Source organism: Poecilia reticulata, linkage group LG15 (assembly GCF_000633615.1).
Source record: "Poecilia reticulata strain Guanapo linkage group LG15, Guppy_female_1.0+MT, whole genome shotgun sequence".
NCBI lineage: Eukaryota > Metazoa > Chordata > Actinopteri > Cyprinodontiformes > Poeciliidae > Poecilia > Poecilia reticulata.
Window position 1 is genome coordinate 22,519,120 of NC_024345.1, and position 23,767 is coordinate 22,542,886.

General features: G+C 37.6%; 1 protein-coding gene across 6 annotated transcripts in view; it reads left to right on the forward strand.

The window, feature by feature from the left end:
• Positions 1-573: 573 nt before the first annotated feature.
• Positions 574-23,767, forward strand: part of ret (ret proto-oncogene receptor tyrosine kinase) — a 44,759-nt gene continuing 21,565 nt past the window's right edge. For 2 of the 6 annotated variants that reach the window (XM_017308990.1, XM_017308993.1), the window contains exons 1-3: positions 3,476-4,015; positions 5,250-6,731; positions 8,648-8,908. In XM_017308990.1, the coding sequence (XP_017164479.1) occupies positions 8,839-8,908 (70 nt within the window). In that variant the 5' untranslated portion in view covers positions 3,476-4,015; positions 5,250-6,731; positions 8,648-8,838. Of the gene's footprint in view, positions 657-3,475; positions 4,016-5,249; positions 6,732-8,647; positions 8,909-23,767 lie in introns of those variants that run through there. The other 4 variants (XM_008430029.2, XM_017308991.1, XM_017308992.1 and 1 more) reach the window with 4 other exon arrangements.

The window sequence follows — 23,767 nt, forward strand, 5'->3', positions numbered from 1 at the left end:
TAAACCCAATGAATGCTCCCGTCATGAGAAACGGCGGCGTTCGTTGCTGCGGATGTATCCGCCTGCAACGCGCCGCGCTCCGGCCCCGCCCCTGAATCGTTTTAATGTTTTGCTGCAGGAGAAGAACGCCATTACATCTGTGATGTGTAAGCAAATTTCTGGTGATCTTCCTCAGGGGACGCTGCTCATCCCTTGCTATTACTGCACCTGCCCGGCTTTTATAGGCAGTTCATCAGGGGCGGCTTATTGAGCTGTTGAGTCTCTGCCTGGATGTCTAGAGGTAATTAACTCCTGGCTGAGAGTCCTTTTTGGCCCAACTTCAGCCGGGATAAAAGATAAATAAATAAGACGGCTCGCTGCAGAGAGGCTCGTTCGGACAGCCGTTTTACTGTAGAGGCTATTTCATCAAACATTCTTGCACTTAGAGTCGGACAGAAACATGGCAGGCTGGCGCAGGTCCACAGGTTCCTGCCAGCTGACGCTTCGGGCCGATCCGATGATCCGTTCGGTCCGGTTCACACCCAGCAGCTCGTGTCTCTGCAGGTCGCTGTCCTACGTCACGGCCGTGGGGTGTTTGTCCTTCCTGCTGCTGGGAGCCATGTTCTTCATCATCGATGTGAAGGGCTGGTGGCGAGGGCAGCCGTTCCTGTACCCAGGTACTACGCACTAATCAGCAACAACATGCTAAACACCCGTCAGGAGAATGACATGCTGGTTTCAGTTATTTAAGTAGTTGAAATATTTTCCATGTCTGATCTGTAAAAAATTGTTTATGAATAAAAGATTTTATAAATTTGCTAAATATTTTTTTTCTTTTCTCCACTTTTGTCTTTCCTTTTTTTTTATGTCTTTTCTTGTATTTTTTATTTGTTTTTTTCTTTTTCTTTCCTTCCAATTTTTATTTTTTTCTATTTTTTGTCCTTTTTTTATAATTTTTCCCTTTTCATTTTTTCTTCTATTTTACAAATATTTCATCCATCCTTTTTCACTTTGTCTAATTTTTTTAATTATTTCTTAATCTTCCTTTTTTTGCTTTTCCTTTTTTTAAAATTTTTTTTTAGGAATTTATTTTTTCCCTTTTTTCATTATTATGTAAAATATTAAATTTTATCCATTTATAGACACACGTGCCTCTTTATTAACTGAAATAGCATTTAAGAATTTTAAATTATTCTGGGATTCAGTTTAAAACTTTGAAACTCAAATATATAAATTCAACATGGTTGTATATTTCAGGTAACAGCTTGTGAAAAACCAAAATCAGTTTCTCAGAAATTAACGTTTTTCATCCAACTGATGAAACAAATGACAGCGATTAATTCGACTTGAGCTAATTATCTGATTTATATCATATAATAAAATTATCTGGTTTATATTTTATCATAAGCCGTCTGAGGTTTCTGCAGCAGAGGCTCCTTGTTCTGAGCAAACTACTGAAAATGCTTCTGTTTGGATGTAAACAGGGATGAACTCCATCTTTGTGTACGTCGGCCACTCGCTGCTCGGCTTCTACTTCCCCTTCAGCTGGGAGATTGGTTTCCAGCAGAGCCACTGGGAGCTGCTGCTGCAGAACCTGTGGGGAACCGGGCTTTGGGTTCTCATCGCCTTCCTCCTCTACAGGAAGAAGTTTTTCCTCAAAATATAACGTTCCCAATCAAATCCTGCAGAAACTCGAACCTACAAGCCTTAAAAGGTGTTAAATAATCTGTTTTTTGTTGCTTTGAGTGGCACCTTGATGCCTCCGGGTTTCCATAGCAACAGCATCTACGCGTCCGACTGTAGTTTGGCCTCGAAGTGCCGTCACCATTCAGATGTAAATATGTGACCTCTACTGGAAACGTCTTGAGTTTAAATGATTAATTTAAATTCTACTGAATGTTTTGACAGCAAAAAAGTTTGGAGTTTGGAAAAATCAAAGGATGAAATTTTAACAAACTTTTTTTTTAAATCAAAGTCAAAATGTTTTGTTTTTCTCCACCCACTTGTTTCTAGATTTGGGATGGATTGGTTGGATACATAAAGAAAACAGTTTAAGATTTGTAAAATTAGGCTGAGTTGACAAAAGCTCTGCACAAAATGGAATCACAACAATTTATAAATGAATGTTTTGCGATAAAAACGTTTCTTTTTGACCATTTCAGCTTTAGTGTATTTACAAAACTGTGATGAAAGCAGGAGTTTTGCATCTCTAAACAGGATGTTACTACTGGCAGAAATGACGAAGACGACTAACAGAAAGTGGTTCATGATGTCGGCGCGGCGTGATTTTTCCTTAACAAACTGATTCATGTGTGATTTTAATTGTTTCTTATTTAATGGAAACAGGATATTAGCGAAACATTACAAAGTTTTGTGCACATTTGTAATTGAAACGTAGCCATTGTTTTCTTGTCTGCAGCGATTAATGGAAGCTGCTTTTCCATTAACCATAAAATTGCACAAATGTTTCACAGAGTGATAAAGTTTGTCAAATGAACTGAATTTTTCAATGATATTCTAATTTATTGAATGTAACTGGTGTCATGAATCTAATTTTAAAAGGTTAATGAAATGTATATTGTCTCTGTAAATAAATTAACATTATAAAACATATGGCTGAAATTGTTCACTGCAGGGCGCCGTATGTAAAGTTACACTGTAAAAAATAGTTTCTTTTACTGGTTGGAATAAACGTGAGTTCATTTTTTTCAAAGTCATAATTTCAACACATCATTCCTACACTTATAAATGTCAGAGTCCAAACTAAATATTTAATTCACACGTTAAATATTTAGTTTACATACTAAATATTTAGCGTGTGATTTAAAATTTTTGGTTGAGAAATTAAATATCTAGTTTGTGAATTCAATATTTAGTCTAAAAGCTAAATATTTAGCTTTCAACAGTTTAAGAACTAAGCATTTAGTTCATAATCTAAATATCTAGCTTCAAGTTAAATATTTAGTTTGGATTTCTGACATTTCTAATATTTAATTTGTCAATTTAGTTGACAAATATTTAGTTTGGAAGCTAAATATTTAATTCAACAGCTAAATAGTTATTTTACAAAAAACTAAATATTTAGCCATAAAGCTAAATATTTAGATTCCAGACTAAATATTTAGCATTCAATTTAAATATTTAGCTCATAAACTTAAGTATCTAGCGTTCAAGTTAAATATTTAGTTTGGATTTCTGACATTTCTAATATTTAATTTGTCAATTTAGTTGACAAATATTGAGTTTGGAAGCTAAATATTTAATTCAACAGCTAAATAGTTATTTTACAAAAAACAAAATATTTAGCATTCAATTTAAATATTTAGCTCATAAACTTAAGTATTTAGCGTTCAAGTTAAATATTTAGTTTGGAATTGTGACATTTGTAAATGTAGGAAAAATGTGTTAAAATGGAGACTTTGAAAAATGAACACCCACATGTTTTTTTCCCTCTGACAGGTTAAAAAAAACTAAAATATTTGCTGTTGATTATTTTTCTGTGTAACTTTACAAACTGAACTCTACACACCAATTTGTGAACTTTTTTTTTTCCACAGAAATCCTGGTTTATTTCACCACAGATGGTCATTTCCTTACAAATTACAGGTTGTGTGGTTTTTTTTTTTCACCCTGCTTGCAATAAACGTTGTTCCTCTTTTTATCGGCTAAAATAAAATGAAATCCCTAAACTGGAAAGCCGGAGTGCCGCGGTGTGGAGAAGGTTATGAAGTGTTCATTTATTATCATCATTAAACCTCCGGTCGGGCTCTAAACAACATGTCGGCTCCTCTCGGTTTGCGCATAAAACAAGACTGATTAGATCAGATCCACTGATGTGGTACTTAACAAATTAGGCCAAGTGATTCCGCCACACTCCAGGCCGGCCATTACGAGCCGGTTGCCATGGACACGCCTCCTGTTATTGTGTGCCGCCGTGTGCGTGCGCGAGCCATCTGCCGGTACTTTAATAGGGGTCAAGATGCGCCGCTAGCTGGAGAGAGGAGTGTCGCTAATGGGACTGACTCCTCTGCACTCGGTGTGTTGGCAGATTTAGGAAATTACACTGATTCGTTTCATCAAGGCGAGGCCCCATCGAAGCCGCGGCTTTAAAATGTCGGACAAATTACATGGATTTTACAACATGAAGCTGCTAATTAAATTACGGCTTCGTTTTTCTGAGTCGGTTCTCGGGGTGAATGGACGCTGAAGTGATTTATTTGAGGCGTGTCTCTCAGCGTGAGGTCAGGTGTTCATGTCCGCCTTGGTAATTAATTGAAAGCAGAATCAAACTGCTAATCCCGGAAGCAACAAACTACAATAACGCGTTCCGGCTGTGGGGGGTCGTTTGTAAAGCTGCACAGCAGAAATTTTGTTTTTTTTCCCTGACATACGAGTTTTAAAGCATACTTATCACAGTTTCAAACGAAATATTTAATTAGACAGCTAAATATTTAGCCTCAAAGCTAAACATTAAGCTTCGAACTATAGTTAGCAAGCTAAATATTTAGCTTCAAACAAAAAATTTAGCAAGATAATTTTTAGCATACCATGTTGCTAGTAATCAATATATTTAGCTTACAAAGTATTTAGTTTGATATATAGTTTGCAAACTAAATGGTTTCTATCTTGCTGACTAAATATTGCTTCAACTGAAATATTTAGCTTTCTACTTAAATACTTAATTTGAATCTATATATTTAACTTCAAACTAACTAGCTACAAGCTAACTATTTAGTTAGCAAAGTAAATATTTAGATTTAAACTATTTAGTTAGCAAATGAGATATTGATTTAGTTTGTACGCTATTTAGCTTGCTAATTTGTAAACTGTTTAATTTGTAAGCTAAATATATTTAGCTTTCTAGCCAAATATTTAGCTTACAACTTACACATTTAGCTTTAAACTAAATATTTAATTAGCAGGCTAATACAAAATATTAGTTTTAAACTAAATATCTCAGTTAAATATTTAGTTTATAAACTAACGTAAGTGATTGGTATTTTTCTCTAACCTCTAACAGCAAGTGTGTAGCTAACGTGTGTAGCTTGCTAACTAAATATTTAGCTCCAAGTTTAATATTTAGTTTATAAACTAAGTGTGTATTTAGCTTGCTAACTAAATATTTAGTTTGTAAAATCAGCTGTATAGTTTGTGAACTGCATTTTTATTTTGCTAATGAAATTTGTAGTTTGAAACTGACATTTATAAATGAATTAATGATGCAATAGAAATATTGCTCTGAAAAACTAACCCTTTCTCTCTGTTGACAGGCTAAATAACTCAAATTACTGCAGTGCATTTTTGGCTGTGTAGCATCACAGAGGCAGCAGCTCTTATCCAACCTGCCCAGGCGGTTTGTCTTCCAAGCAGAAGTTGCTCTTTGGGTCCCAATAGGTGTGTCCTGCTTTCTTGAACAAGACCCAAGTCCGTAATAGCTTTTCCAAGCGACTGTGCCAGTAATGGAAACAAAACGCTGATTCTTAAGAAATGAAAATCAATAGTTTATTGGCACATTTGCATGTGATAATAAAGCTTAGCATTGAATAGAAACATGAATTCAAGGTGATGTAAAACATCAGCAGCATCATGAGGAGAATTCACAGCTGTGACGGATGTTATTTTCTGATTTCAGGTTTGAGTTTCTGCTGAACTTAAACACAAAGAAACATCAATAAAACAGACACGATGTGGTCACTCGTGCCATGTTTGCACCAATACGCTGCTATTGATCCGCAGGGCGCCTGCGTCTCAACATGGCTGCGATCTATCGGATATGGAAACTTTATCTCATCTTCAATGAGCTCCTGCTGCTGCTAATGTCACATTAAGATGCCCAAACTCTCCCTCGGTACAGAAGGAAATGATCATAAGATAGGATTAGATTTAGATCCACACGTCCAAGTGAAGCTAAATAATACTTTTTTGATACCAAATGGAAATTAAACAAATCTGTAATGGGAGTGGACGATATGGAATTAAAGTTTTATTATATTTTAATTCCCGCAAATCTGAACCGGAAGTGATCCGCACCATTTAATCAAAGCATAGGTAAACAATGGCTTCAAGACCAGCAAAAAGAAAGTATACTGACACTCTTGACCAACGTGCAACAGATATATTTATCAACAAAATGGCTGCTGTTGGGATTGACCCATATGAGAGAGATAAGAGTGAAAGAAGAGCAACAAGATGGAGGAGCCTGAAATCCACATACGCATACTATCAACGCTTCAACAGATTCATGAAGGATGGACGAACTCCCCGTGTGAATAACGAGGTTCTGGTGACTGGAAGAACAGAAACTCGTAGGCTACCTGTCCGTCTTTGCTAACTAGCAAAATTAGCTTAGCTTAGCAGTAATTATTACCGGTAATTATAGTATTACATGGGGGAGGGTAGCGCACTCAATAAAGAATTACATTTACATAACGCATACCCTGTGTCCATACATACGTTCACATACCTGCACACACATACACCCAACTACAATTATACAGTTCAGTTAAATGTAACTCAAATTAATTTAAATTCTTCAAAGAGTTATTGTAGCTGGTGATAGCAGTTGGCAGGACAGGCTCTCCTGTAGTGGTGTGTGTTACAGTGAATCTGAAGCAGCCTCTGACTGAAGACACTGTTTTCCCAAGACGTTCTGAAGAAGACGACAGTCAGAGTTGGAATTATTTGGAATTCATCATAATAGAAGTGGAGCCTCCGATACAACCAGCAAAAACCCAGCAAGTGGTTTCTGGATGGTAAGTTAACAACAAAACACTCGTCTTTTCCAGCAGCCATTATAAAGCGCATAGAGAGGTAAAACCAGCTGACCAAATGTGCTGGAACTCAGCTCTGGTTGCTAGGTGACTGGCGGAATTCTGCTGAGGTTGCTAGGTAACGGGCGATCCCTGCTGAGTCGTGACGTTACATTTCAAAGGTTTTTCAAATGGATAAAAAACATTAACTTCATCCCAAAAACACAGCGGGTGTCTTTTTCTTTTAGCGCTTGGATTGTTTTCACAAGCAGTTCAGATCCAAGATTAAGTACAAAAATGTGCAAAATTCACATTTTGCTCAACACATCAGCTTTAGGCACAACCCTAAAATAATGGTTATAATTTGACAAAAATAAAAAAAAAGGTTATAAGCTGGAAAAGTGTGAGAATAAAGTTCTCTCATATCAGGTCCAGATGGCTGGAAGTGAAGAAAACATGAAAATACATTGATTCATGATGTCGTTACATTCAGAGGATCCTGCTTTCAGCCTTAAGAGCCGACAGAGTGAATGTTTTTAGTGTTTTCCGTCCTGCCATCTCCTCTGCAGCCTCGCTGTGTTTGACAGTTGAAGAGGAAGGCCACTGGCCTGTGAGGGACTCGGTTCATCGCTGCCCCAGGCTGCAGCATCCAGCCGCACAGCCACAGGGATCCACCACGCCGTAAACACCGCCTGCAGCCTGGACGCATCTGTGAGGGCCAAACCGGGGTCCCACAGGGCTGCTGCAGGGACGCACTGCAAAACAACTACATATTACCAAGCATTTTTGGGCTAGTTTCTCTGGAGAACATCTTAATACACTTAAAGTAAGACGAAACTAACTTACAATAACTTTTCAGCAACATATAGGAGCTTATTTTAAGTAAATAATTATTAATATTGGTGGAAACATAGTTGTTATATGTGAAATATGACATTTTCCTCATTTAAGTTAAAATGTTTTGCTCCACTTGTAGTTTATGTCCCTTCTAGCTAGAACTTTTTTTATCAACATTATTGACATAAAGAAGCTCCCATATATTCCTGAAAAGTTACTTGTTAGTTTTGTGTTATTGTAGGTGTGCTATTATATTTTCACTAAATCCCACACCAAAAACACAAGTTTTTGCAGTGCACACAGCCCAGATCTGATGGATGAATAACTGATAGAGTTAATACGTCTATTTATTCAATAATTTAGCAGCAGAAATGTTTTATGAGTTAAAAAATTTTGCAAATATGATTATCAAATAAAATGATTAATTTAAATAATTTATTACTCACCCTGTAATCAAAACAAGTTCCTGTCTTGCTTAAAAGTTGTTTACAAGTTAGTTTAGTGTTATTGTAAGTGTGCTAAGCTATTCCAGCTAAATCCTAACTATAAACATGTTTGATGTTGAGCTATTTGTCTATTTATTACATTATTTAGTAGCAAAACATGTTTTTGAGTTAACATGTTGCCTATTTTATCTATTTTTTATTAAAAAGCAATTGATTTCAAGTAATTAATTATACAACCTGCAATTAACCAGATTAAAAATTTAAATCAAGTCTCACCACTGTTGCAAATAAATAAGTAAATAAAATTGGGGTCTGTTTCGAGCTTGTGCCCCAGTCTCAGTTTCAGTCTAGCTTCGCCCCTGTCCAGTGCACAGATCCGCAAATGTTACACGAAATAAAAGAGCAAACAAACAAAAACCGGAGAGGAAACCACTCGACAACCAACCTGAAGCACATCTAGAGATGATTATAAATCATTTCCTCCCTGCGGAGCGTTAATGAGATAACGAACCTGCCGGTTAATTATTGCTCTTAAATTTCCTGTGGATGCTGCGCTACCTGCAGCGGAAGCAGCGGGGCAGTGAAGCAGTCAACCTCCTCCTCCTCTTCCTCATCCTCCTCTTCCTCCCCATCCAGGCAGCAGCAGCCAGTCTGCGGGACACCGAGGACTTCACCCAGCTTCCCCCCGGAGCGGAGGACGCACTCCGGCCGTTTTATCGCGACGACCTCCGCTCTGACTTGATTTTTTTCTTCTTCTTCTTCCCGGTTGAAGCAAAGTTTTGGAATTCGTGTCTTCATCGGGAAACTTTCACCTATGGTTCGTGAATATGGAGCCAAGTTGTGGTTTCTCTCCGGGAAACGTCGCTGCGCTGCAGCTGCTGCTGCTGCTGTTCGGAGGTAAGACGGAGTTTAATCTCAGTTTAATGTTAAAGCTGCAGGATGACGAGGGAAAAAGGTGATTATAATATTTATATGAAATGTAGCTGAAGGTGCTTGAAAATGAACAAAAACTATTAAATATCATGAGACTTTATGATTAATTATGCAGGCTGAATAAATATATTATTCAACCGAATAATAGATGTTAAAGACGAACTGATCAGGTTTTTCCTGGCCAATATCAATCTGATCATCTTCAAAGTCAAACCTGCCAATTTTGATTAATCACTTTTATCTGGAGGACATTGAGAAAACTCAGCTGAACCTTTGTCCCTGTTTTTGTGGTAATAATCTTCACCGTTTTCACAGTTACAATTAAATTATTACAAAAAGCATTAAAATGTACAAAAACTTTTTTTCTCCATTTTATCCCACAACATTTTATGCTATTTTATTGTAAAACATCACATACAACAGTGAGATGTTGTTTGTATTGAATCATTATGTAATATATTGTAAAATAAACATAAACTAAATAACATATGTAATTAAAAAAGCTTGAATTTGCAGGGATCTAATTAAACAGGAAGTTAATTATTAAATAGATTATCCCAGTTTATGCATCAAAGCATATTTCTCTAGTCTTCTTTTTTCTAAATGCACTTGGTTGATGCATTTGTAGTCATTTATACACCAAACATGATGCATTTTATGGAAAATCTTGAAGAATAATTAAATTTTCCGGGTTTTTTTTAGCTGATCTTGAGTCAAATCTGATCAAGGACCAGTTTGTGACCAGTTATTTCATCCCAGACTTTCCACAATTAAAGAGGCAGACAGGAAAAAAGTACATCTGAGAAGTCCGAATGCACTTTTCTTTTTTCCACAAAGCAACCTGAACATGAAGCGCAGCGCAGAAATCTGGCATTGTGCGCTGGTTGTTATGTGTGGCATGGCTGAGGAGTCAAATAAACATCATAATCCCATTCACAATCCTGGAGCCCAACTGTACCAACACTGTCTCCTCATGCAGGCTAAATATAAACCTGCTTTTCTCTGCTAGCATGCAGAACGTGAAAATCAAGTAAAAACAGGCCAATATGTGCAACTCCTGGTTTTAAAATGTGACTAAAAGCAACTCCGGAGGTTTCTATCCCTGCTTTAATCAAGGATAAACCCTATTAGAAGCTGTAAGTGGTCATAAACAACGCCGTAACGGTTGTAAACAAGTCTATTTCATGTCAGCAAATCCCCCAGGGCAGGGCCGGCCCAAGGCATAAATGGCTGCTTAGGACCCCCACACCACCAGGGGGCTCCAAGAGCACCAAGCCACCATGATTGAAATATAGATATACCCTTAAAATAACATTAGGTAATACAAACTATTGTGAAAAAACTTCCAGATTTTTTTTTTTACACAAATGTTTATTGTTATTGATTTCTGCTGCCTCTTTTGGGGAAATATATCAAACTTGTCAACTAAATTTTGTTTATCTGCTGATGTTACTTTTAAAAAGCTAAAATTATATGACACATTTAAATACACTGCAAAAACACAAAATCTTATCAAGTATTTTTGGTCTAGTTTCTAGTGAAAATATCTTATCACACTTGAAATAAAACAAAACTAACTCATAAGTAACTTTTCAGCAAAATACAGGAATAATCCATGAATATTGATGAAAAACTTCTTGTTCCATTGGCTAATTATTTAATTTATAAAGTGGGAAAAACGTCTTATTATAAGTGAAATAATCTGCCAGTGGAAATAGAATTATTTCATCAATATTAGGGAATTATCTACTTAAACCAAGCTCCTAAATCTCGCTGAAAAGTTACTTGTAACTTAATTTGTCTTATTTCAAGTGTACTAAAATATTTTCACTAGAAACTGGACCAAAATTACTTGGTAGGATCTTATCTTTTTGTAAAGTCGAAATATTTTTTTAGTTTGTTGCTCCTGTAAGGTTAAACTCAACAGCCATAATTTCACTGATACTGATATGATGTAACTAATTACAAAATGATGCTAGTGATAAATATAGAGCAGCATCTGACGTTGATGCTAAAAGAGGGGGAGGGGGCTAAAATAAAAATCTGCTTAGGGCCCCAAAAAGGCTTGGACCGGCCCTGTTGACGCAGCAGTTATCGGCCCCCACAGTGCGGACCGTCGGTCTGGTCTGAGTGTTTTGCTGGTCACGGCCGCCGGCTGTAATTAAATGGGCGCTGACATGTCGACCCCGGCCAAAGAGCGGCGCTCATCACCTGGCTGCCTGTTGCAACAAAGGCCCGGGCGGGCAGGTGTGCAGCAGCTGCTCCCGTCTCTGGGTAAACACCGCCTGTTTGTCTTCTTTAAGCATAAAACATAAAAAATACAGCCTGTTATGCGAGTTACACACACACAGCCCTGGACGTGAAGCACCCTCCACATGACACCACGGATTAATTTACAGCGTGTTTTTCTCTTTGACTTTCATCTTAGTTTATTATTTGTACATTTAGACAATCAGATCTTCAGGTTAGTGATTATTTGGGTGTTTCCTGGTGAGGTAATAAACAAAGGAAATTGGAAATCAGTGGCCAGAGGCGTTAAATGTGAGTTTGTGCTGCAGAAGAACTGGATGCTTCTTGTTTGCCGTTTGAATATTTTATTAGAGTAAAAACATTACAGTTCGGTTCATTTTTTAAAAAATTAAATACACTAAGAAATAAGTTATCAAAACTAGGAAAGGACGTTATTGAAACATCGTCAATGTAAACGATTAATTAAGCGACTATTTCCCTAAAAATACGTTTTCTCTTGTATGTAAATCTTTCCATAACATGAAGGGATAAATGTTTATGTATTGCGGGCCTCTGGACTTGCCAAAGCGCCATTTGCTACTACAGCCTCGCCTTCGTAGCGCATCCGTAGTTTTTGTCTCAGACGTTGAAGCTGCTCCGTCATTCAGTTCAGTTGAATCAGCGCTATTAAGTTTATACTTAAGTAGCTTGTTGGAAGTTTATAATTCTAAACAGAACCGTATAAAGTGCATTTTTCATCCCAAACCGGACTCCGTTTGGTCCATTCCTCTTTCCTTTCTGGTTTGGCTCCGCCATCTTAGTTTATTTCTCCCCTTCAGAATGACGAGCGGCGCCCCCTGCTGGATGGAGGCCAAACTACAACTCTAAAAGAAGGTCTAAGCGGCCTTTATTAGTTAATCTGATGGAGCTAATTTTATTTTGACAAACCATTGATCGACTAGTCAAGCCTTTAATCATTCCTATTCAGAACTATTGATGCCACAATTTCAATATGTTCTCAATTAACTCACAGTTTAAGTGCAGTTGCTGTATTGCAACCAGTTTCCTATTTCACCAAAACAAACTGATTTAGTATCACTGCTTCAGCATAGAGGCCAGAATATGGAGGAAAATCCCTGTCTAGAACCACCTATGACCCCCAGTATTCACTAATACTTGAGACTGTTTTTAAAAACACTTATAACAGCCAAATTTAATAGTTAAAAACGTCAGTTAAACCTTTATATGCATTAATAAACACAGTGAAACCATGTTATTGATACCTGAGAAGCTAAAATCTACAGCTTTTGATATCTCTATTCTTGAATGTGCCAATTTTTATCTGATTAAACGATTGTCAGAATAACTGACTACTGAAATAATCTGTAGCTGCAGCTCTAATTTAAACATTTGCCTACATTTTTCAATGCTTCTGCATTAAATGATGTGTTTATTTTAAGGATTCCTTGTTTTAAGAATAAATTAGAGCAGCTTTCTCTCTTCAGCTGCTCTATGTGCATCCAAATTAACCGATCCCGTTAACATCTCGAAGCAGCGCATCGATCCGTTTATCTTCCCTGTGACCTTGCTGCTGCAGCGTTGACCCGGCGTCGCTCTCTGACCTCTGAAACCAGAGACCTGCCCCTCCCCCCCACAGCCTCCTCAGCTGCTCCTCTTCCTCCCCAATTTGGAGAAATCATTTACATCAGCATCTTTTTGCTTCTGAGAAGGACCAGAACAATAAATCTCATTTGATACTTGCTGCTATTTGATTTAGCTCCTTATTGTATTATGTAATTCAGTGAAGCTGGTGCTCTTGTGGTTCATGTGGACGGAGAATCAATGTCCCGCCTGCTGCCACTTTGTCTTCTTAGTATAATTAGAGCATGAAAGAATTTAGACTTTAACATTAAACTGTAAAAAAGTTACATTTCCACATGTTTTTATTGATTTTAAATATGTTCAGCTGTTCTGCCTGAACTTTATTTACATTTTAAAAAGAAGTAAATGAAGGAATAACAAACACATTTTTGGCTCAGATGTAGCTCTGTATTAGTTCTGAAATGATTAATGGTGATGAATCAATTATTGAAATAAATTGAAAAACAAAGTGCAAACCATGATGGAGGTCAAAGTCCACTGAATAGGGCTGAAACGATTAATCGTGATTAATTAATGATGATTAATTGATTTTTGAAGTAATTTTTATCTAATTTAATATTCAATTAATCATTTACTGGAGTACAGAGACTGAAAAAAGGCCATTTGCTGAAAGAAAGAGACACTCAGAACAGTAATTAAGTCAAAGCTGTTCTATAAATGTATATATACACATTTTGCATTTAAGAAAAAAAAACTTTTTTCTGTCAGATGTTTTTATAATGGTTCAATAGCCTGTGGATCCAATAAAAATGCAAATTAGCATCAGACACATTGCGTCCCAATTGATTGACTTCATTTATGAATAGAAGAGGATCTAATGCACATCCCTGCGGAACCCCATTGTGAACTGGCACAACTTCAGAACACAGATTGTTATATTTCATACATTTTGAGATAATTTGTAACCAATCAACCAGAGTCCTGCAGTGTGGCTGAAACTCTTCTGTCCACACGGTTCAAACTCGAGGCCCCCGGGCCAAATCCAGGCCGCCGTAAAGCTTTATGTGGCCCAGACAGAAACTTAAATGTAGCCTTTAAAATAAACGTTGGGAACAGTTTTCAGTCGAAGAGGAAAAAAATCGGAACTTTTCTTTTAGAATTTTGACTTTTTTCTCAGAATTTATCAGGATTATTCAGACTTTAATCTTTAAGATCAAAAGTCAGAATTATTGGATAAACAATCTGAATTCTGTCTTTTGATCTCATTAAAGCCAAAATTCAGTTTTTTCCATAGTTTTCATATATATATATATATATATATATATATATATATAGTACCAAATTACATCAGTGTGAAATTATATTCAGTATTATTCAACTTGATGAAGCCCATGGAGGTCAGAGCGGCCATTTATTCATATTTTAGAGGTTTGTTCATGGGTTTTACCGACACGTTTTGCTGCCACTGGCCCTTTAAGGACATTCATAATCTCTATTTTGCCCCAAAATCAAAATGAGTTTGACATCCAGCTCTAGTCAGCTCAGGGTCAGACTTCCTCTCATGCATGGCTGGAATCTAATTTCCTTCGGTGAAAGGACAAGGAGACAGGGATCGAAGTGTCGCCCCGGGGGCATTTAGCCGCCACCCTCGGCTTCATGGGTTTTGACAAGTTGTTTTCCAGTCGCGCTGCGTTTGACCCGGCGCTCGCCAGGAACGGAGCGAAGGACGAGCGCGGCTCTTTGTGTCTGCGCGGATCTGCAGACACAAAGAGGTGAAGGAAAGATCGCAGGGAAAAACTTTCTCACAAAATGAAACGGCGCATCTCTCCCTCTGAAATCACCGTTTATCATATTCCTCTTTTATTTTCATATTAAACCAGTAAAACACCCAGTCAACATGTTTACATGTGTTTTCCTCAAGCTGCACTGGTACAGTTGGTCCAACAGGGCCCTCATAGGCAAACCCAGTCGTGTGCTAATTATAGTTGCGTTGTTATTGGTTTAAAATGGTGATTTTTATTTATCAAATTGTAATGAAAACTCTCCAAACCAACCTGATTGAATCGCTGCAGAGAAACTGTTGCCCACTCTCTGTGGCAGAACGGTTTTACTACTGTGGTGAGTTTCTGTGAAACGACCCGTTTGGGAAAACGCCACAGCTTCTCAACCGACTTGAAGCTGCAGCAACTTCAGACAAATATGTTTCACATGTTTGTTGAAACTGTCACTATGTTGTGACAGTATGAGGCAGATAATCTGTGAAAATGTATCCTAGTGCTAACTAGAAACAACCAATCAGAGCCAGGAGGCGGGTCTTAGCGCTGTTAATCACCCTCTTTGCTATGTTGTAGCTAGCGAAGCCTGTTGTGAATGCCAAAGCTAGTTAGCATAGCCACAGATGATGGCAGATAAACGGCTTTATCTGCCGTCACACAGAGCAGATAAAACAGCACATACATGAGGATGATTGACAGCGTTAAGACTTCCTGTTGACTCTGATTGGTTGCTTTTGGTCGGGAGCGCTGCTTTTCTTCAGACGGCAATATTAGCTCAAGTAGGAGGTGAGGAAAAGATGGATCTTTTCACAGATTATCTGTCTCCTAACAAACATGGTGAACAAATATGGAATAAAACATATTCCTTATAAACGCTACGTACTGCAGCTTTAAAAAGTAACTTTCACTGTTTTATGCAGATAAATTGTCTTAAATTGTCATTGATTGTTCTGTCTGTCCTTCTGTCATGTAAAACCGTCTCAGTGCTGCCCTCTCTGGGTTGAATGGTGGCAACTGCAGTTGAATTACAAAGGTGCAGCTTGGTTAGCATCTACTCAGGTAAAAACCACCTGACTCAGACACGCCCCCCAGTGGTGAGGCAGGAGTTAGAAAGGCAGGCGTTCATAATGGCGTTTCTAAGTTTGCATGTGTGATTTATGTGTGACGTAGAAAAAGTTGCTAAATTTGTAGCTTTTTAGTTGCCAAAGTAAGCAACAAGGTTTCAGTGGAATTGTTCAAATTGAGTTTGTGGGCGGAGCTACAGGTTCGTTTAAAGTCCAGATCCTCATGGGCCTTTTTGTTGTGTTTACTTGCATATGACTCTACATTTCTGTAAAATCTGGCGTTCCACAAGGTTCAGCTGTGGGTCCCTTAATGTTTCTTTTGCATCTTTTAATTATCTTTCCATATTTAATCTTTTCCTGTCATTTCCTTTCACGTCTGTGCAGATGACGTCCAGTTGTGCATGTTTTTAAGCCTCTTCTGCAGGATAATTTGCATTTTTTGATTGTCTAGCTAAATTAAAGTTTAGTCCACACAATCTGAGAATTATATTTGGTTCTGCTTGTATTTCTTGATTCTTTCATTTAAGAAAACATTTACACTTGGCGCCTCCTGCCAGTCGAGGGAAATTAATTCCTGTATTTTAATTTCCGTCTGAGCAAAACGTCACGTTTGCATTTATTACACGTTTCTGTTTCTGTACTTTTTTTTAGAAGGAAATGAGACTTGCATGTTATTTTATCATTTTTAGTGATTTTACCAAATAATTAACAGTAACTGCATTATCAGCATATTACTTAATGGATGATGAAAATAAACTGATAATATTACAACTTTATTCTCCTGATTTAATGTTTTATTTAGTGTTTTTTCTTAGTATGGCTCCAATACTCAGTTGTAAAACCAACTAATCAACAAAGAAATAATCAAAATGGAAACTAAAAGCTAAACACCCAAAGATTAAACAGGAATGATAAAAAAGTCAAAAAATGACCAGAAAATTAACAGTTTTGAGTAAATTCTAGTTAAATTTCTCGCCTGGGTTTGTAGTAAATGTGACTGAATGTCTCTTAGTTTCCAAGCTTCAGCTTCCTGTCCACCACAAGTTGCGTCTGTTTCTCCGTGTCCCTGTCAAAGCCCGCTAATGGCCGCCCAGGCTGGAACCACGTGTCCGGCTTTTAAAGCCGCAGTGTCCCTGAGGAATCCCTGAACCCAGTTTGTACTTACTGCAGCCAAACCCTGCGGGAGAATCTCTATTAGATTTCCTGATGACTGATGAACATGAATCATTGGATCTCGGCTCTTGTATCCTCCCAGGGCTAATAGGATTACATTACGGAGTAATTGATTATTATGTTATGGTATGCATCATGGCAAACTGAGTAATCCGCTACCTGGAGCCCGACTGCCTCCTCCGAAGCCGCATCAAATGTCTCATTACTCTGATGAAAAGTTTGATGCGCGTGTCATCGTTAACAGGAAATGGCTTCCCTCCTCACTGTGATGCGTCCAGAGAAAACAACGATAAACAGATCAGAAGATGGGAAAGAAGTCATGATAGTACAAGAATAAAGTCAGAATATTATGAGAATAAAGTCAAAATATTATGAGAATAAAGTCAAAATATTATGAGAATAAAGTCAGAATATGAGAATAAAGTCAGAATATTATGAGAATAAAGTCAGAATATGAGAATAAAGTCAAAATATTATGAGAATAAAGTCAAAATATGAGAATAAAGTCAAAATATGAGAATAAAGTCAGAATATGAGAATAAAGTCAGAATATTATGAGAATAAAGTCAAAATATGAGAATAAAGTCAAAATATTATGAGAATAAAGTTGAAATATTATGAGAAAAAGTCAAAATATGAGAATAAAGTCAAAATATAACCACTTTGACATTATCTCTGTATTCTGTTTTATAATGTCATTATCATTATATTATAACTGTATTCTCTTAATATTATGACTTTATTTTCATATTTTTATGATTTTATTCTCTTAACTCTCAGAATATTTTGACTTTACGTTTAATACTCAAAATGTTTTAACTATTTTCACATGTTTTGTCTTTATTTTCATATTATTATGTCTTCATTCTTCTAATATTATGACTTTATTCTCAGATAATTTTATGACTTTATTCTTCTAGTATTATGACTTTATTTTCATATTTTTACGGCTTTGCTCTTGTGGTTTTATGACTTCAGGAATACTGTGTGCATTCAGATCAATACCGTCTTTCATAAGTGAAACTCCGGTTGGATGTGCAGCTTTTTAGTTAATTGCAGAGCCGCTGCCATTACTGCTCCGTCTTCAGAGCGATCAGGACTTCGGAGTGACTGTAATATTTGTTTTGTTTTTATCTTCATCCCATAACTGCGCCTTAATGCGGCCGGGCTCAGAGGCTCTGCAATAGATGATGGATTATTTGGAAACATGGATACTGATTAACCAAACTGTGCAGCAGAGATGATTGGATATATGCAGCCTCCAGCGTCCGTCTCATCAGTGGAAAACAATCAGCTTCCCTGATGATTACTGCAGTTATTGATCGCTTCTGTAGCCTGATATTCTGCTTCTTGTTGATTGCACTGATGGCTCTGGTGTGTAATTTTTCTGAGGATTCTCCATGCTTTGCTTCTCCAGTTGTGATTTTTATAATCAGAGGTGGTGGCGGGATACGCCATGAGCTCATAGCTGGTAAATCTGTCCGCCGGAGCACCGCGTTGCGGTAATTGAGTTCCTGTCTTTGTCTGGGGCGATGGGAAGGGCGTCCCACCCTATCAGCCGCGTCCAGGCTGACTGTGCGATCAGCCGCTGTCCTTTTTGTTCTCACTCTGTTAAAGCTGCAGGCACATTTTAAACTAAATCTCCCCAAAAAGCCCACCGTAAACATAATTCAGCACCTGAAGATTACACACTGCTCAGAACTTTGTAACTGACAGCCATCTTGGTAGGCAGTTGCTACACTGCAAAAACACAAAATCAAACTGTTGTTGCTGCTAAACTATCCATCCATCCATTTTCTTGCACCCTTGTCCCTCAGTGGGGTCAGGAGGTGCTGGTTCCTCTCCACCTAGTGTACCGGGCGAGAGGCGGGGTCACCTGGACAGGTGGCCAGTCTGTCGCAGGGCAACACAGAGACACACAACCATGCACACACACACTCACACCTAGGGGCAATTTGGAGAGGCCAATTAACCTGACAGTCATGTTTTTGGACTGTGGGAGGAAACCGGAGTACCTGGAGAAAACCCACCATGCACAGGGAGAACATGGAGACTCCATGCAGAAAGACCGGGAATTGAACCCAGAACCTTCTTGCTGCAAGGCAACAGCTCTACCAACTGCTCCACTATGCAGCCCACTGCTAAACTATTGAATAAATAAACATAATAGACCAACATCAAATATATTTGTTCATTACTTTTGTTATTCAGCCATCAGATTGGTGCTGCCCCAGTCTGTGAGCACTGCAAAAACACAAAGTATTTTTGGTCCAGTTTCTAGTCTAAATGTCTTAGTTCACTTGAAATAAGACAAAACTAAATTACAAGAAACAGGAGCTTGTTTTGAGTCAATAATCCTTAATATTGATTGAAAACTGTTTCCATTAGCAGATACTTCACTTACAGCAAGACATTTTCCTCATGCTACAAGTCAAATAATCTATAAAACTGGTACTTTTTGATGAATGTTAAGGAATTATTTACTTGAAACAAATTTATATTTACTGGTGAAAAGTTACTCATAAGTTACTTTGTCTTATTTCAACAGTACCGAGTCATTTGGACTTAAAACTAGACCAAAACACTTGGTGAGATTTTGTGTTTTTGCAGTGTATGGGATTGCTATGACAGTAGATCTGCTGGGCGATAAATTATTCCAGAAGTTATCGTGATAAACAAAAATATTCTGGTTTTAGGACCATTTTCCAGTAATTTAATGGCAACAGCATAACATTAATGCCAGAACTCATTCTCAAAGATCAATGAACTTTAAATTCTAATGAATATTTAACACTGGAAGGCATTTTAAATATCCAAAACAAACAAACAAAATGATAAATAAGATGAATTATGAAGGCTCAGTAAATAAAACTGAGACCAAAGCAGCAGACTGAAGAGTTTTATCATCCAGTTTTTGAGAAAAACGATAAATCCACCAATGGAAATTATTGAGTTTGTTTGAATTAATCATGTGATTAATTGAGTTATTGATTAGAGTTAGCTCTCGCCGCGTTCCTATCTAACTTTATAACTATTACTCAATCATAATTTTTGAGTAATTTACCCTCCTCTGTGTAAAACTAAGTTAAATATCAGGAATATTTACTGTCATACTAGCTAAATTAGCCTAGCTAATGTAGCTTTTATCTGCTAGCTAAGTACTAGGTACTGACTCTGCCAGTCACCAGAACCTCGTTCTTCCTTTACAAATCCGTTTAAACGTTGATTATAGCCGTTTATGTTCGAACTCTTTCACTGGTGAACAGAGATCAGAAGCAGCTTGTTCACATCGTCTGACATGTTTTCCTTTTCTGTCCCATCCCGACAGCGGCCATTTTGTTGGTATACAATTCTCCTGCACATTGGTGAGTGGGCTAGCGAGCGCAGTGAGCGCTGATTGATGGCGTTTCTCTTCTTTGACGGGCGCTTCATGTTTTTCACCATAAAAATCTTCAACAGCAGAAAAAACTTGCTACATTTGTCGCTAGTTGCTTTAAAAAGTTGCCACAAAGTGCTTCCTTTGACTCCCTCCACATTGTTGGCTCATGGTGCCAACGATTGACCACGCCCCCTTAGCTCATCTTAGCTCCGCCCACTTTGGCAGAACTTTTCATAATTGCTTTGGGGGCAGGGTTTATCTTCTCAGTTTGGTATTCCTACTTCTGAGAGTAGTAACTCCAAACTATTTGGGTAATAAATTTGCTTATTCACAGATTTTTTCATGCAGAATATCTCCAATAAAATGGACTTTGGGAAGTTAAAATACGTAGACGCAATGCTGTCTGACACGCTATTGGCTGATGCTAGCAATGTAGCCAATCCAGGAGCAACATTATTTTCCTTGGCTCTGATTGGCTGATCCCTGAATAAAAAAAACAGAAGTCAAAAAGATCAAACAGGAAGAAAAACAGAAAAGGTCCTGAAGACGATCCCAGTTTTTTGCCTCTTGTGATGTCACTAACCCAAACGAACACAAAGCAGACAGAGGAGTTTCTTTTTCGTTTCGCTTTTTAAAAACTTTCTAAAACTCTGCCGTGGAAATCTGTCCTTCAATACCCAGCTGTGTTTTTATCCTCAGTACATTCTGTTGTGCAAAAAATGAAAATAACCAAACGGCGTCTTTAAAATACAAAATAATTAAATGTTTTCCAGTCTTATGTAAGCCCAGTGTCGGCCCACGCAGCCGTGCATGATATCTGTTGTAAACACAGATTGCTACAAGAGTCGTCCTGTTCAAACACGGACTCTGTTTGCAGAATCACTTAATCTGGGTTTTCCTGAAACGAAGCCTCATGCGGAGCCTGAGCATCACTTTTATAGCCGATTGAAGGCTGTAAAACGTCTTTTTTATGTCGTTAATGTTTAAACTCTTTGGTGCGACACAAACAAACAGGTCCTAACCCGGGACGCTCCAGAAAAATCTGCATTTATATCACAGCTGTGTTAAAATACATTAGAATAAAGTTAAAACTAATTTAAAATAACTCTAAAATGTATTACTAGACTTTATTTCCACTCAGTATTCCTCCCATTGTCTAAAGCAACTTATTACTCTGAACAACGATTATTTTATTGATTATTCAATTGATAATGTTTGACGATTAATCGGATAAAAATATATGCACATCCTGCTTATTTTTCATTTAACCACTTAAGCCTGTTTTATAACAAATTAAAAGTAAGAAAGAAAATAATGAAATTCCTTTTTAATAAAAAATAAAAATTTTATTCAGTATAAGATGAATATGCAGCTAAAAACATTCTGTTTACTAATCTGTTTATTATTTTTGGTCTGTAAACTCGGGTTAATGATTAATTCAGTAATTGATTAATCATGATAAATTGAAGGATTGGTGGCTCTTCCTTCCACTCAACTTTCTACCTGTATGGTTGAATATACCAATATGTGAAGAGCAACTCAATTATGTGGTTTAGAAATGTTTATTTCTTTTCATTTTTTATTTAATCCCATTATAATAGATACAAATAGTTCATTTAACATCTAAAATATATCATGAATGAAAACTATTACAGCCATATTTAAAAAAACACAAAAAAAATAAACAAAACTTCACTGCTAGTTGCTTAAGCATAATAATTAAAAAAATATTTTAAATGCAGAAAGAAATTTAGTGAAGATTGTTGCCTAAACTGACACCTTAAATTTTCCATCGTCGCTGTTTGAACCCAAATTCTGTTTATTTTAAGTTGTATTTGCTTTTTCTCTCTTAAAAAGTTTTTTATATAAATTTTAAAATATCACACTCTATTAATTGATGAAGTTTCAAAATTGAACACAACTGTAAGAAACTGAACTTTTTTATTGACATAATCATGAAGATTAACAGGAAATACATAATTTTACACTTAATGAAAACACGAGTTTTCTACGTTTTCATCTGAATTACTGATAAAAACAGAGTGACCTCTTCATCCCAGTGGATGAAGGTCACTCTGAGCTTCCCAGTGACCTCTTGACCTGTTAGACACACCGTCGGTTCAGAGGTTTGGAAAGTCGCTGCCGTGGCTCCGCAGAACGTCTCACTCCGTCCATCCAGATAATTAGTCCTGATATAAACGGTTCTCCTTCTGTTGGCTTCAGTCCTGGAAACAAATTGAATGTTGAATGATATAAACAAATTGTGTTGCAGAGCGTCAGGCCGGTGCTGGTGCTGGTGCTGGGGGGGTTTGGTCCCAGTGGCCTGCAGCCAGAACCCCCCCTCACCACTGACTCCCAGTGATGAACAGGTTGGCCCCGGGTTTTATTTGTGGGCCGCTGTCGTCGTCTTTTGATTTACTCGTGCGTTTTCTGTTGATTAAATCTGCTTTATGTGATTTGTAGTAGTTTGCTTTAGAGCGGTTTAGTAAGCCTGAAATAATTATAAAACTAATATTGAGATTATAATAAGTGGAGAGGAGAAATCAGGAGCAGCGGTCTGCGTCTGCATGGTAACAGCGCCCTCCAGTGGCCGTCCTGGGCATTTCAATGAATGTTTCATTCTGATCCATGTTTCATCTGGACGGTCCAAAGATTTGGATTTAAATATTTTATGGCCAAATTTAGCAATTAATGGAGATATCAATTTAATATGATTGATTATTGATTTAGAGTTTATGTTTCCAAAGAAGAAAAGATTTAAACAGAAAATCTGAAAGAATATGATGGATGGATGGATGGATGGATGGATGGATGGATGGATGGATGGATGGATGGATGGATGGACGGTTGGWTGGATGGATGGATGGTTAGTTGGATGGTTGGTTGGATGTTAGTTGGATGGATTGATGGTTGGATGGTTAGTTGGATAGTTGGTTGGATGGTTAGTTGGATGATTGGTTGGATGGATGGATGGATGGATGGATGGATGGATGGATGGATGGATGGTTGATTTGATGGTTAGTTGGATGGTTAGATGGATGGATGGTTAGTTAGATGGATGGATGGATGGATGGATGGATGGATGGATGGATGGATGGATGGATGGATGGATGGATGTTTGGTTGGATGGATGGTTGGTTGGTTTGATGGTTGGTTGGATTGTTAGTAGGATGGATGGATAGATGGTTAGTTGGATGGATGGACGGATGGATGGATGGATGGATGGATGGATGGATGGATGGATGGATGGATGGATGGGTGGTTAGTAGGATGGATGGATGGTTAGTTGGATGGATGGTTAGTAGGATGGATGGTTGGATGGTTAGTTGGATGGATGGTTAGTTGGATGGATGGTTAGTAGGATGGATGGTTGGATGGTTAGTTGGATGGATGGTTAGTTGGATGGATGGTTGGATGGTTAGATGAACGGATGGTTGGATGGATGGAAGGTTGGTTGGATGGTTAGTTGGATGGATGGTTAGTTGATGGATGGTTGGATGGTTGGTTTGATGGATGGATGGTTAGTAGGATGGATGGATGGTCGGTTGGATGGATGGATGGATGGATGGATGGTCAGTTGGATGGTTGGTTGGATGGATGG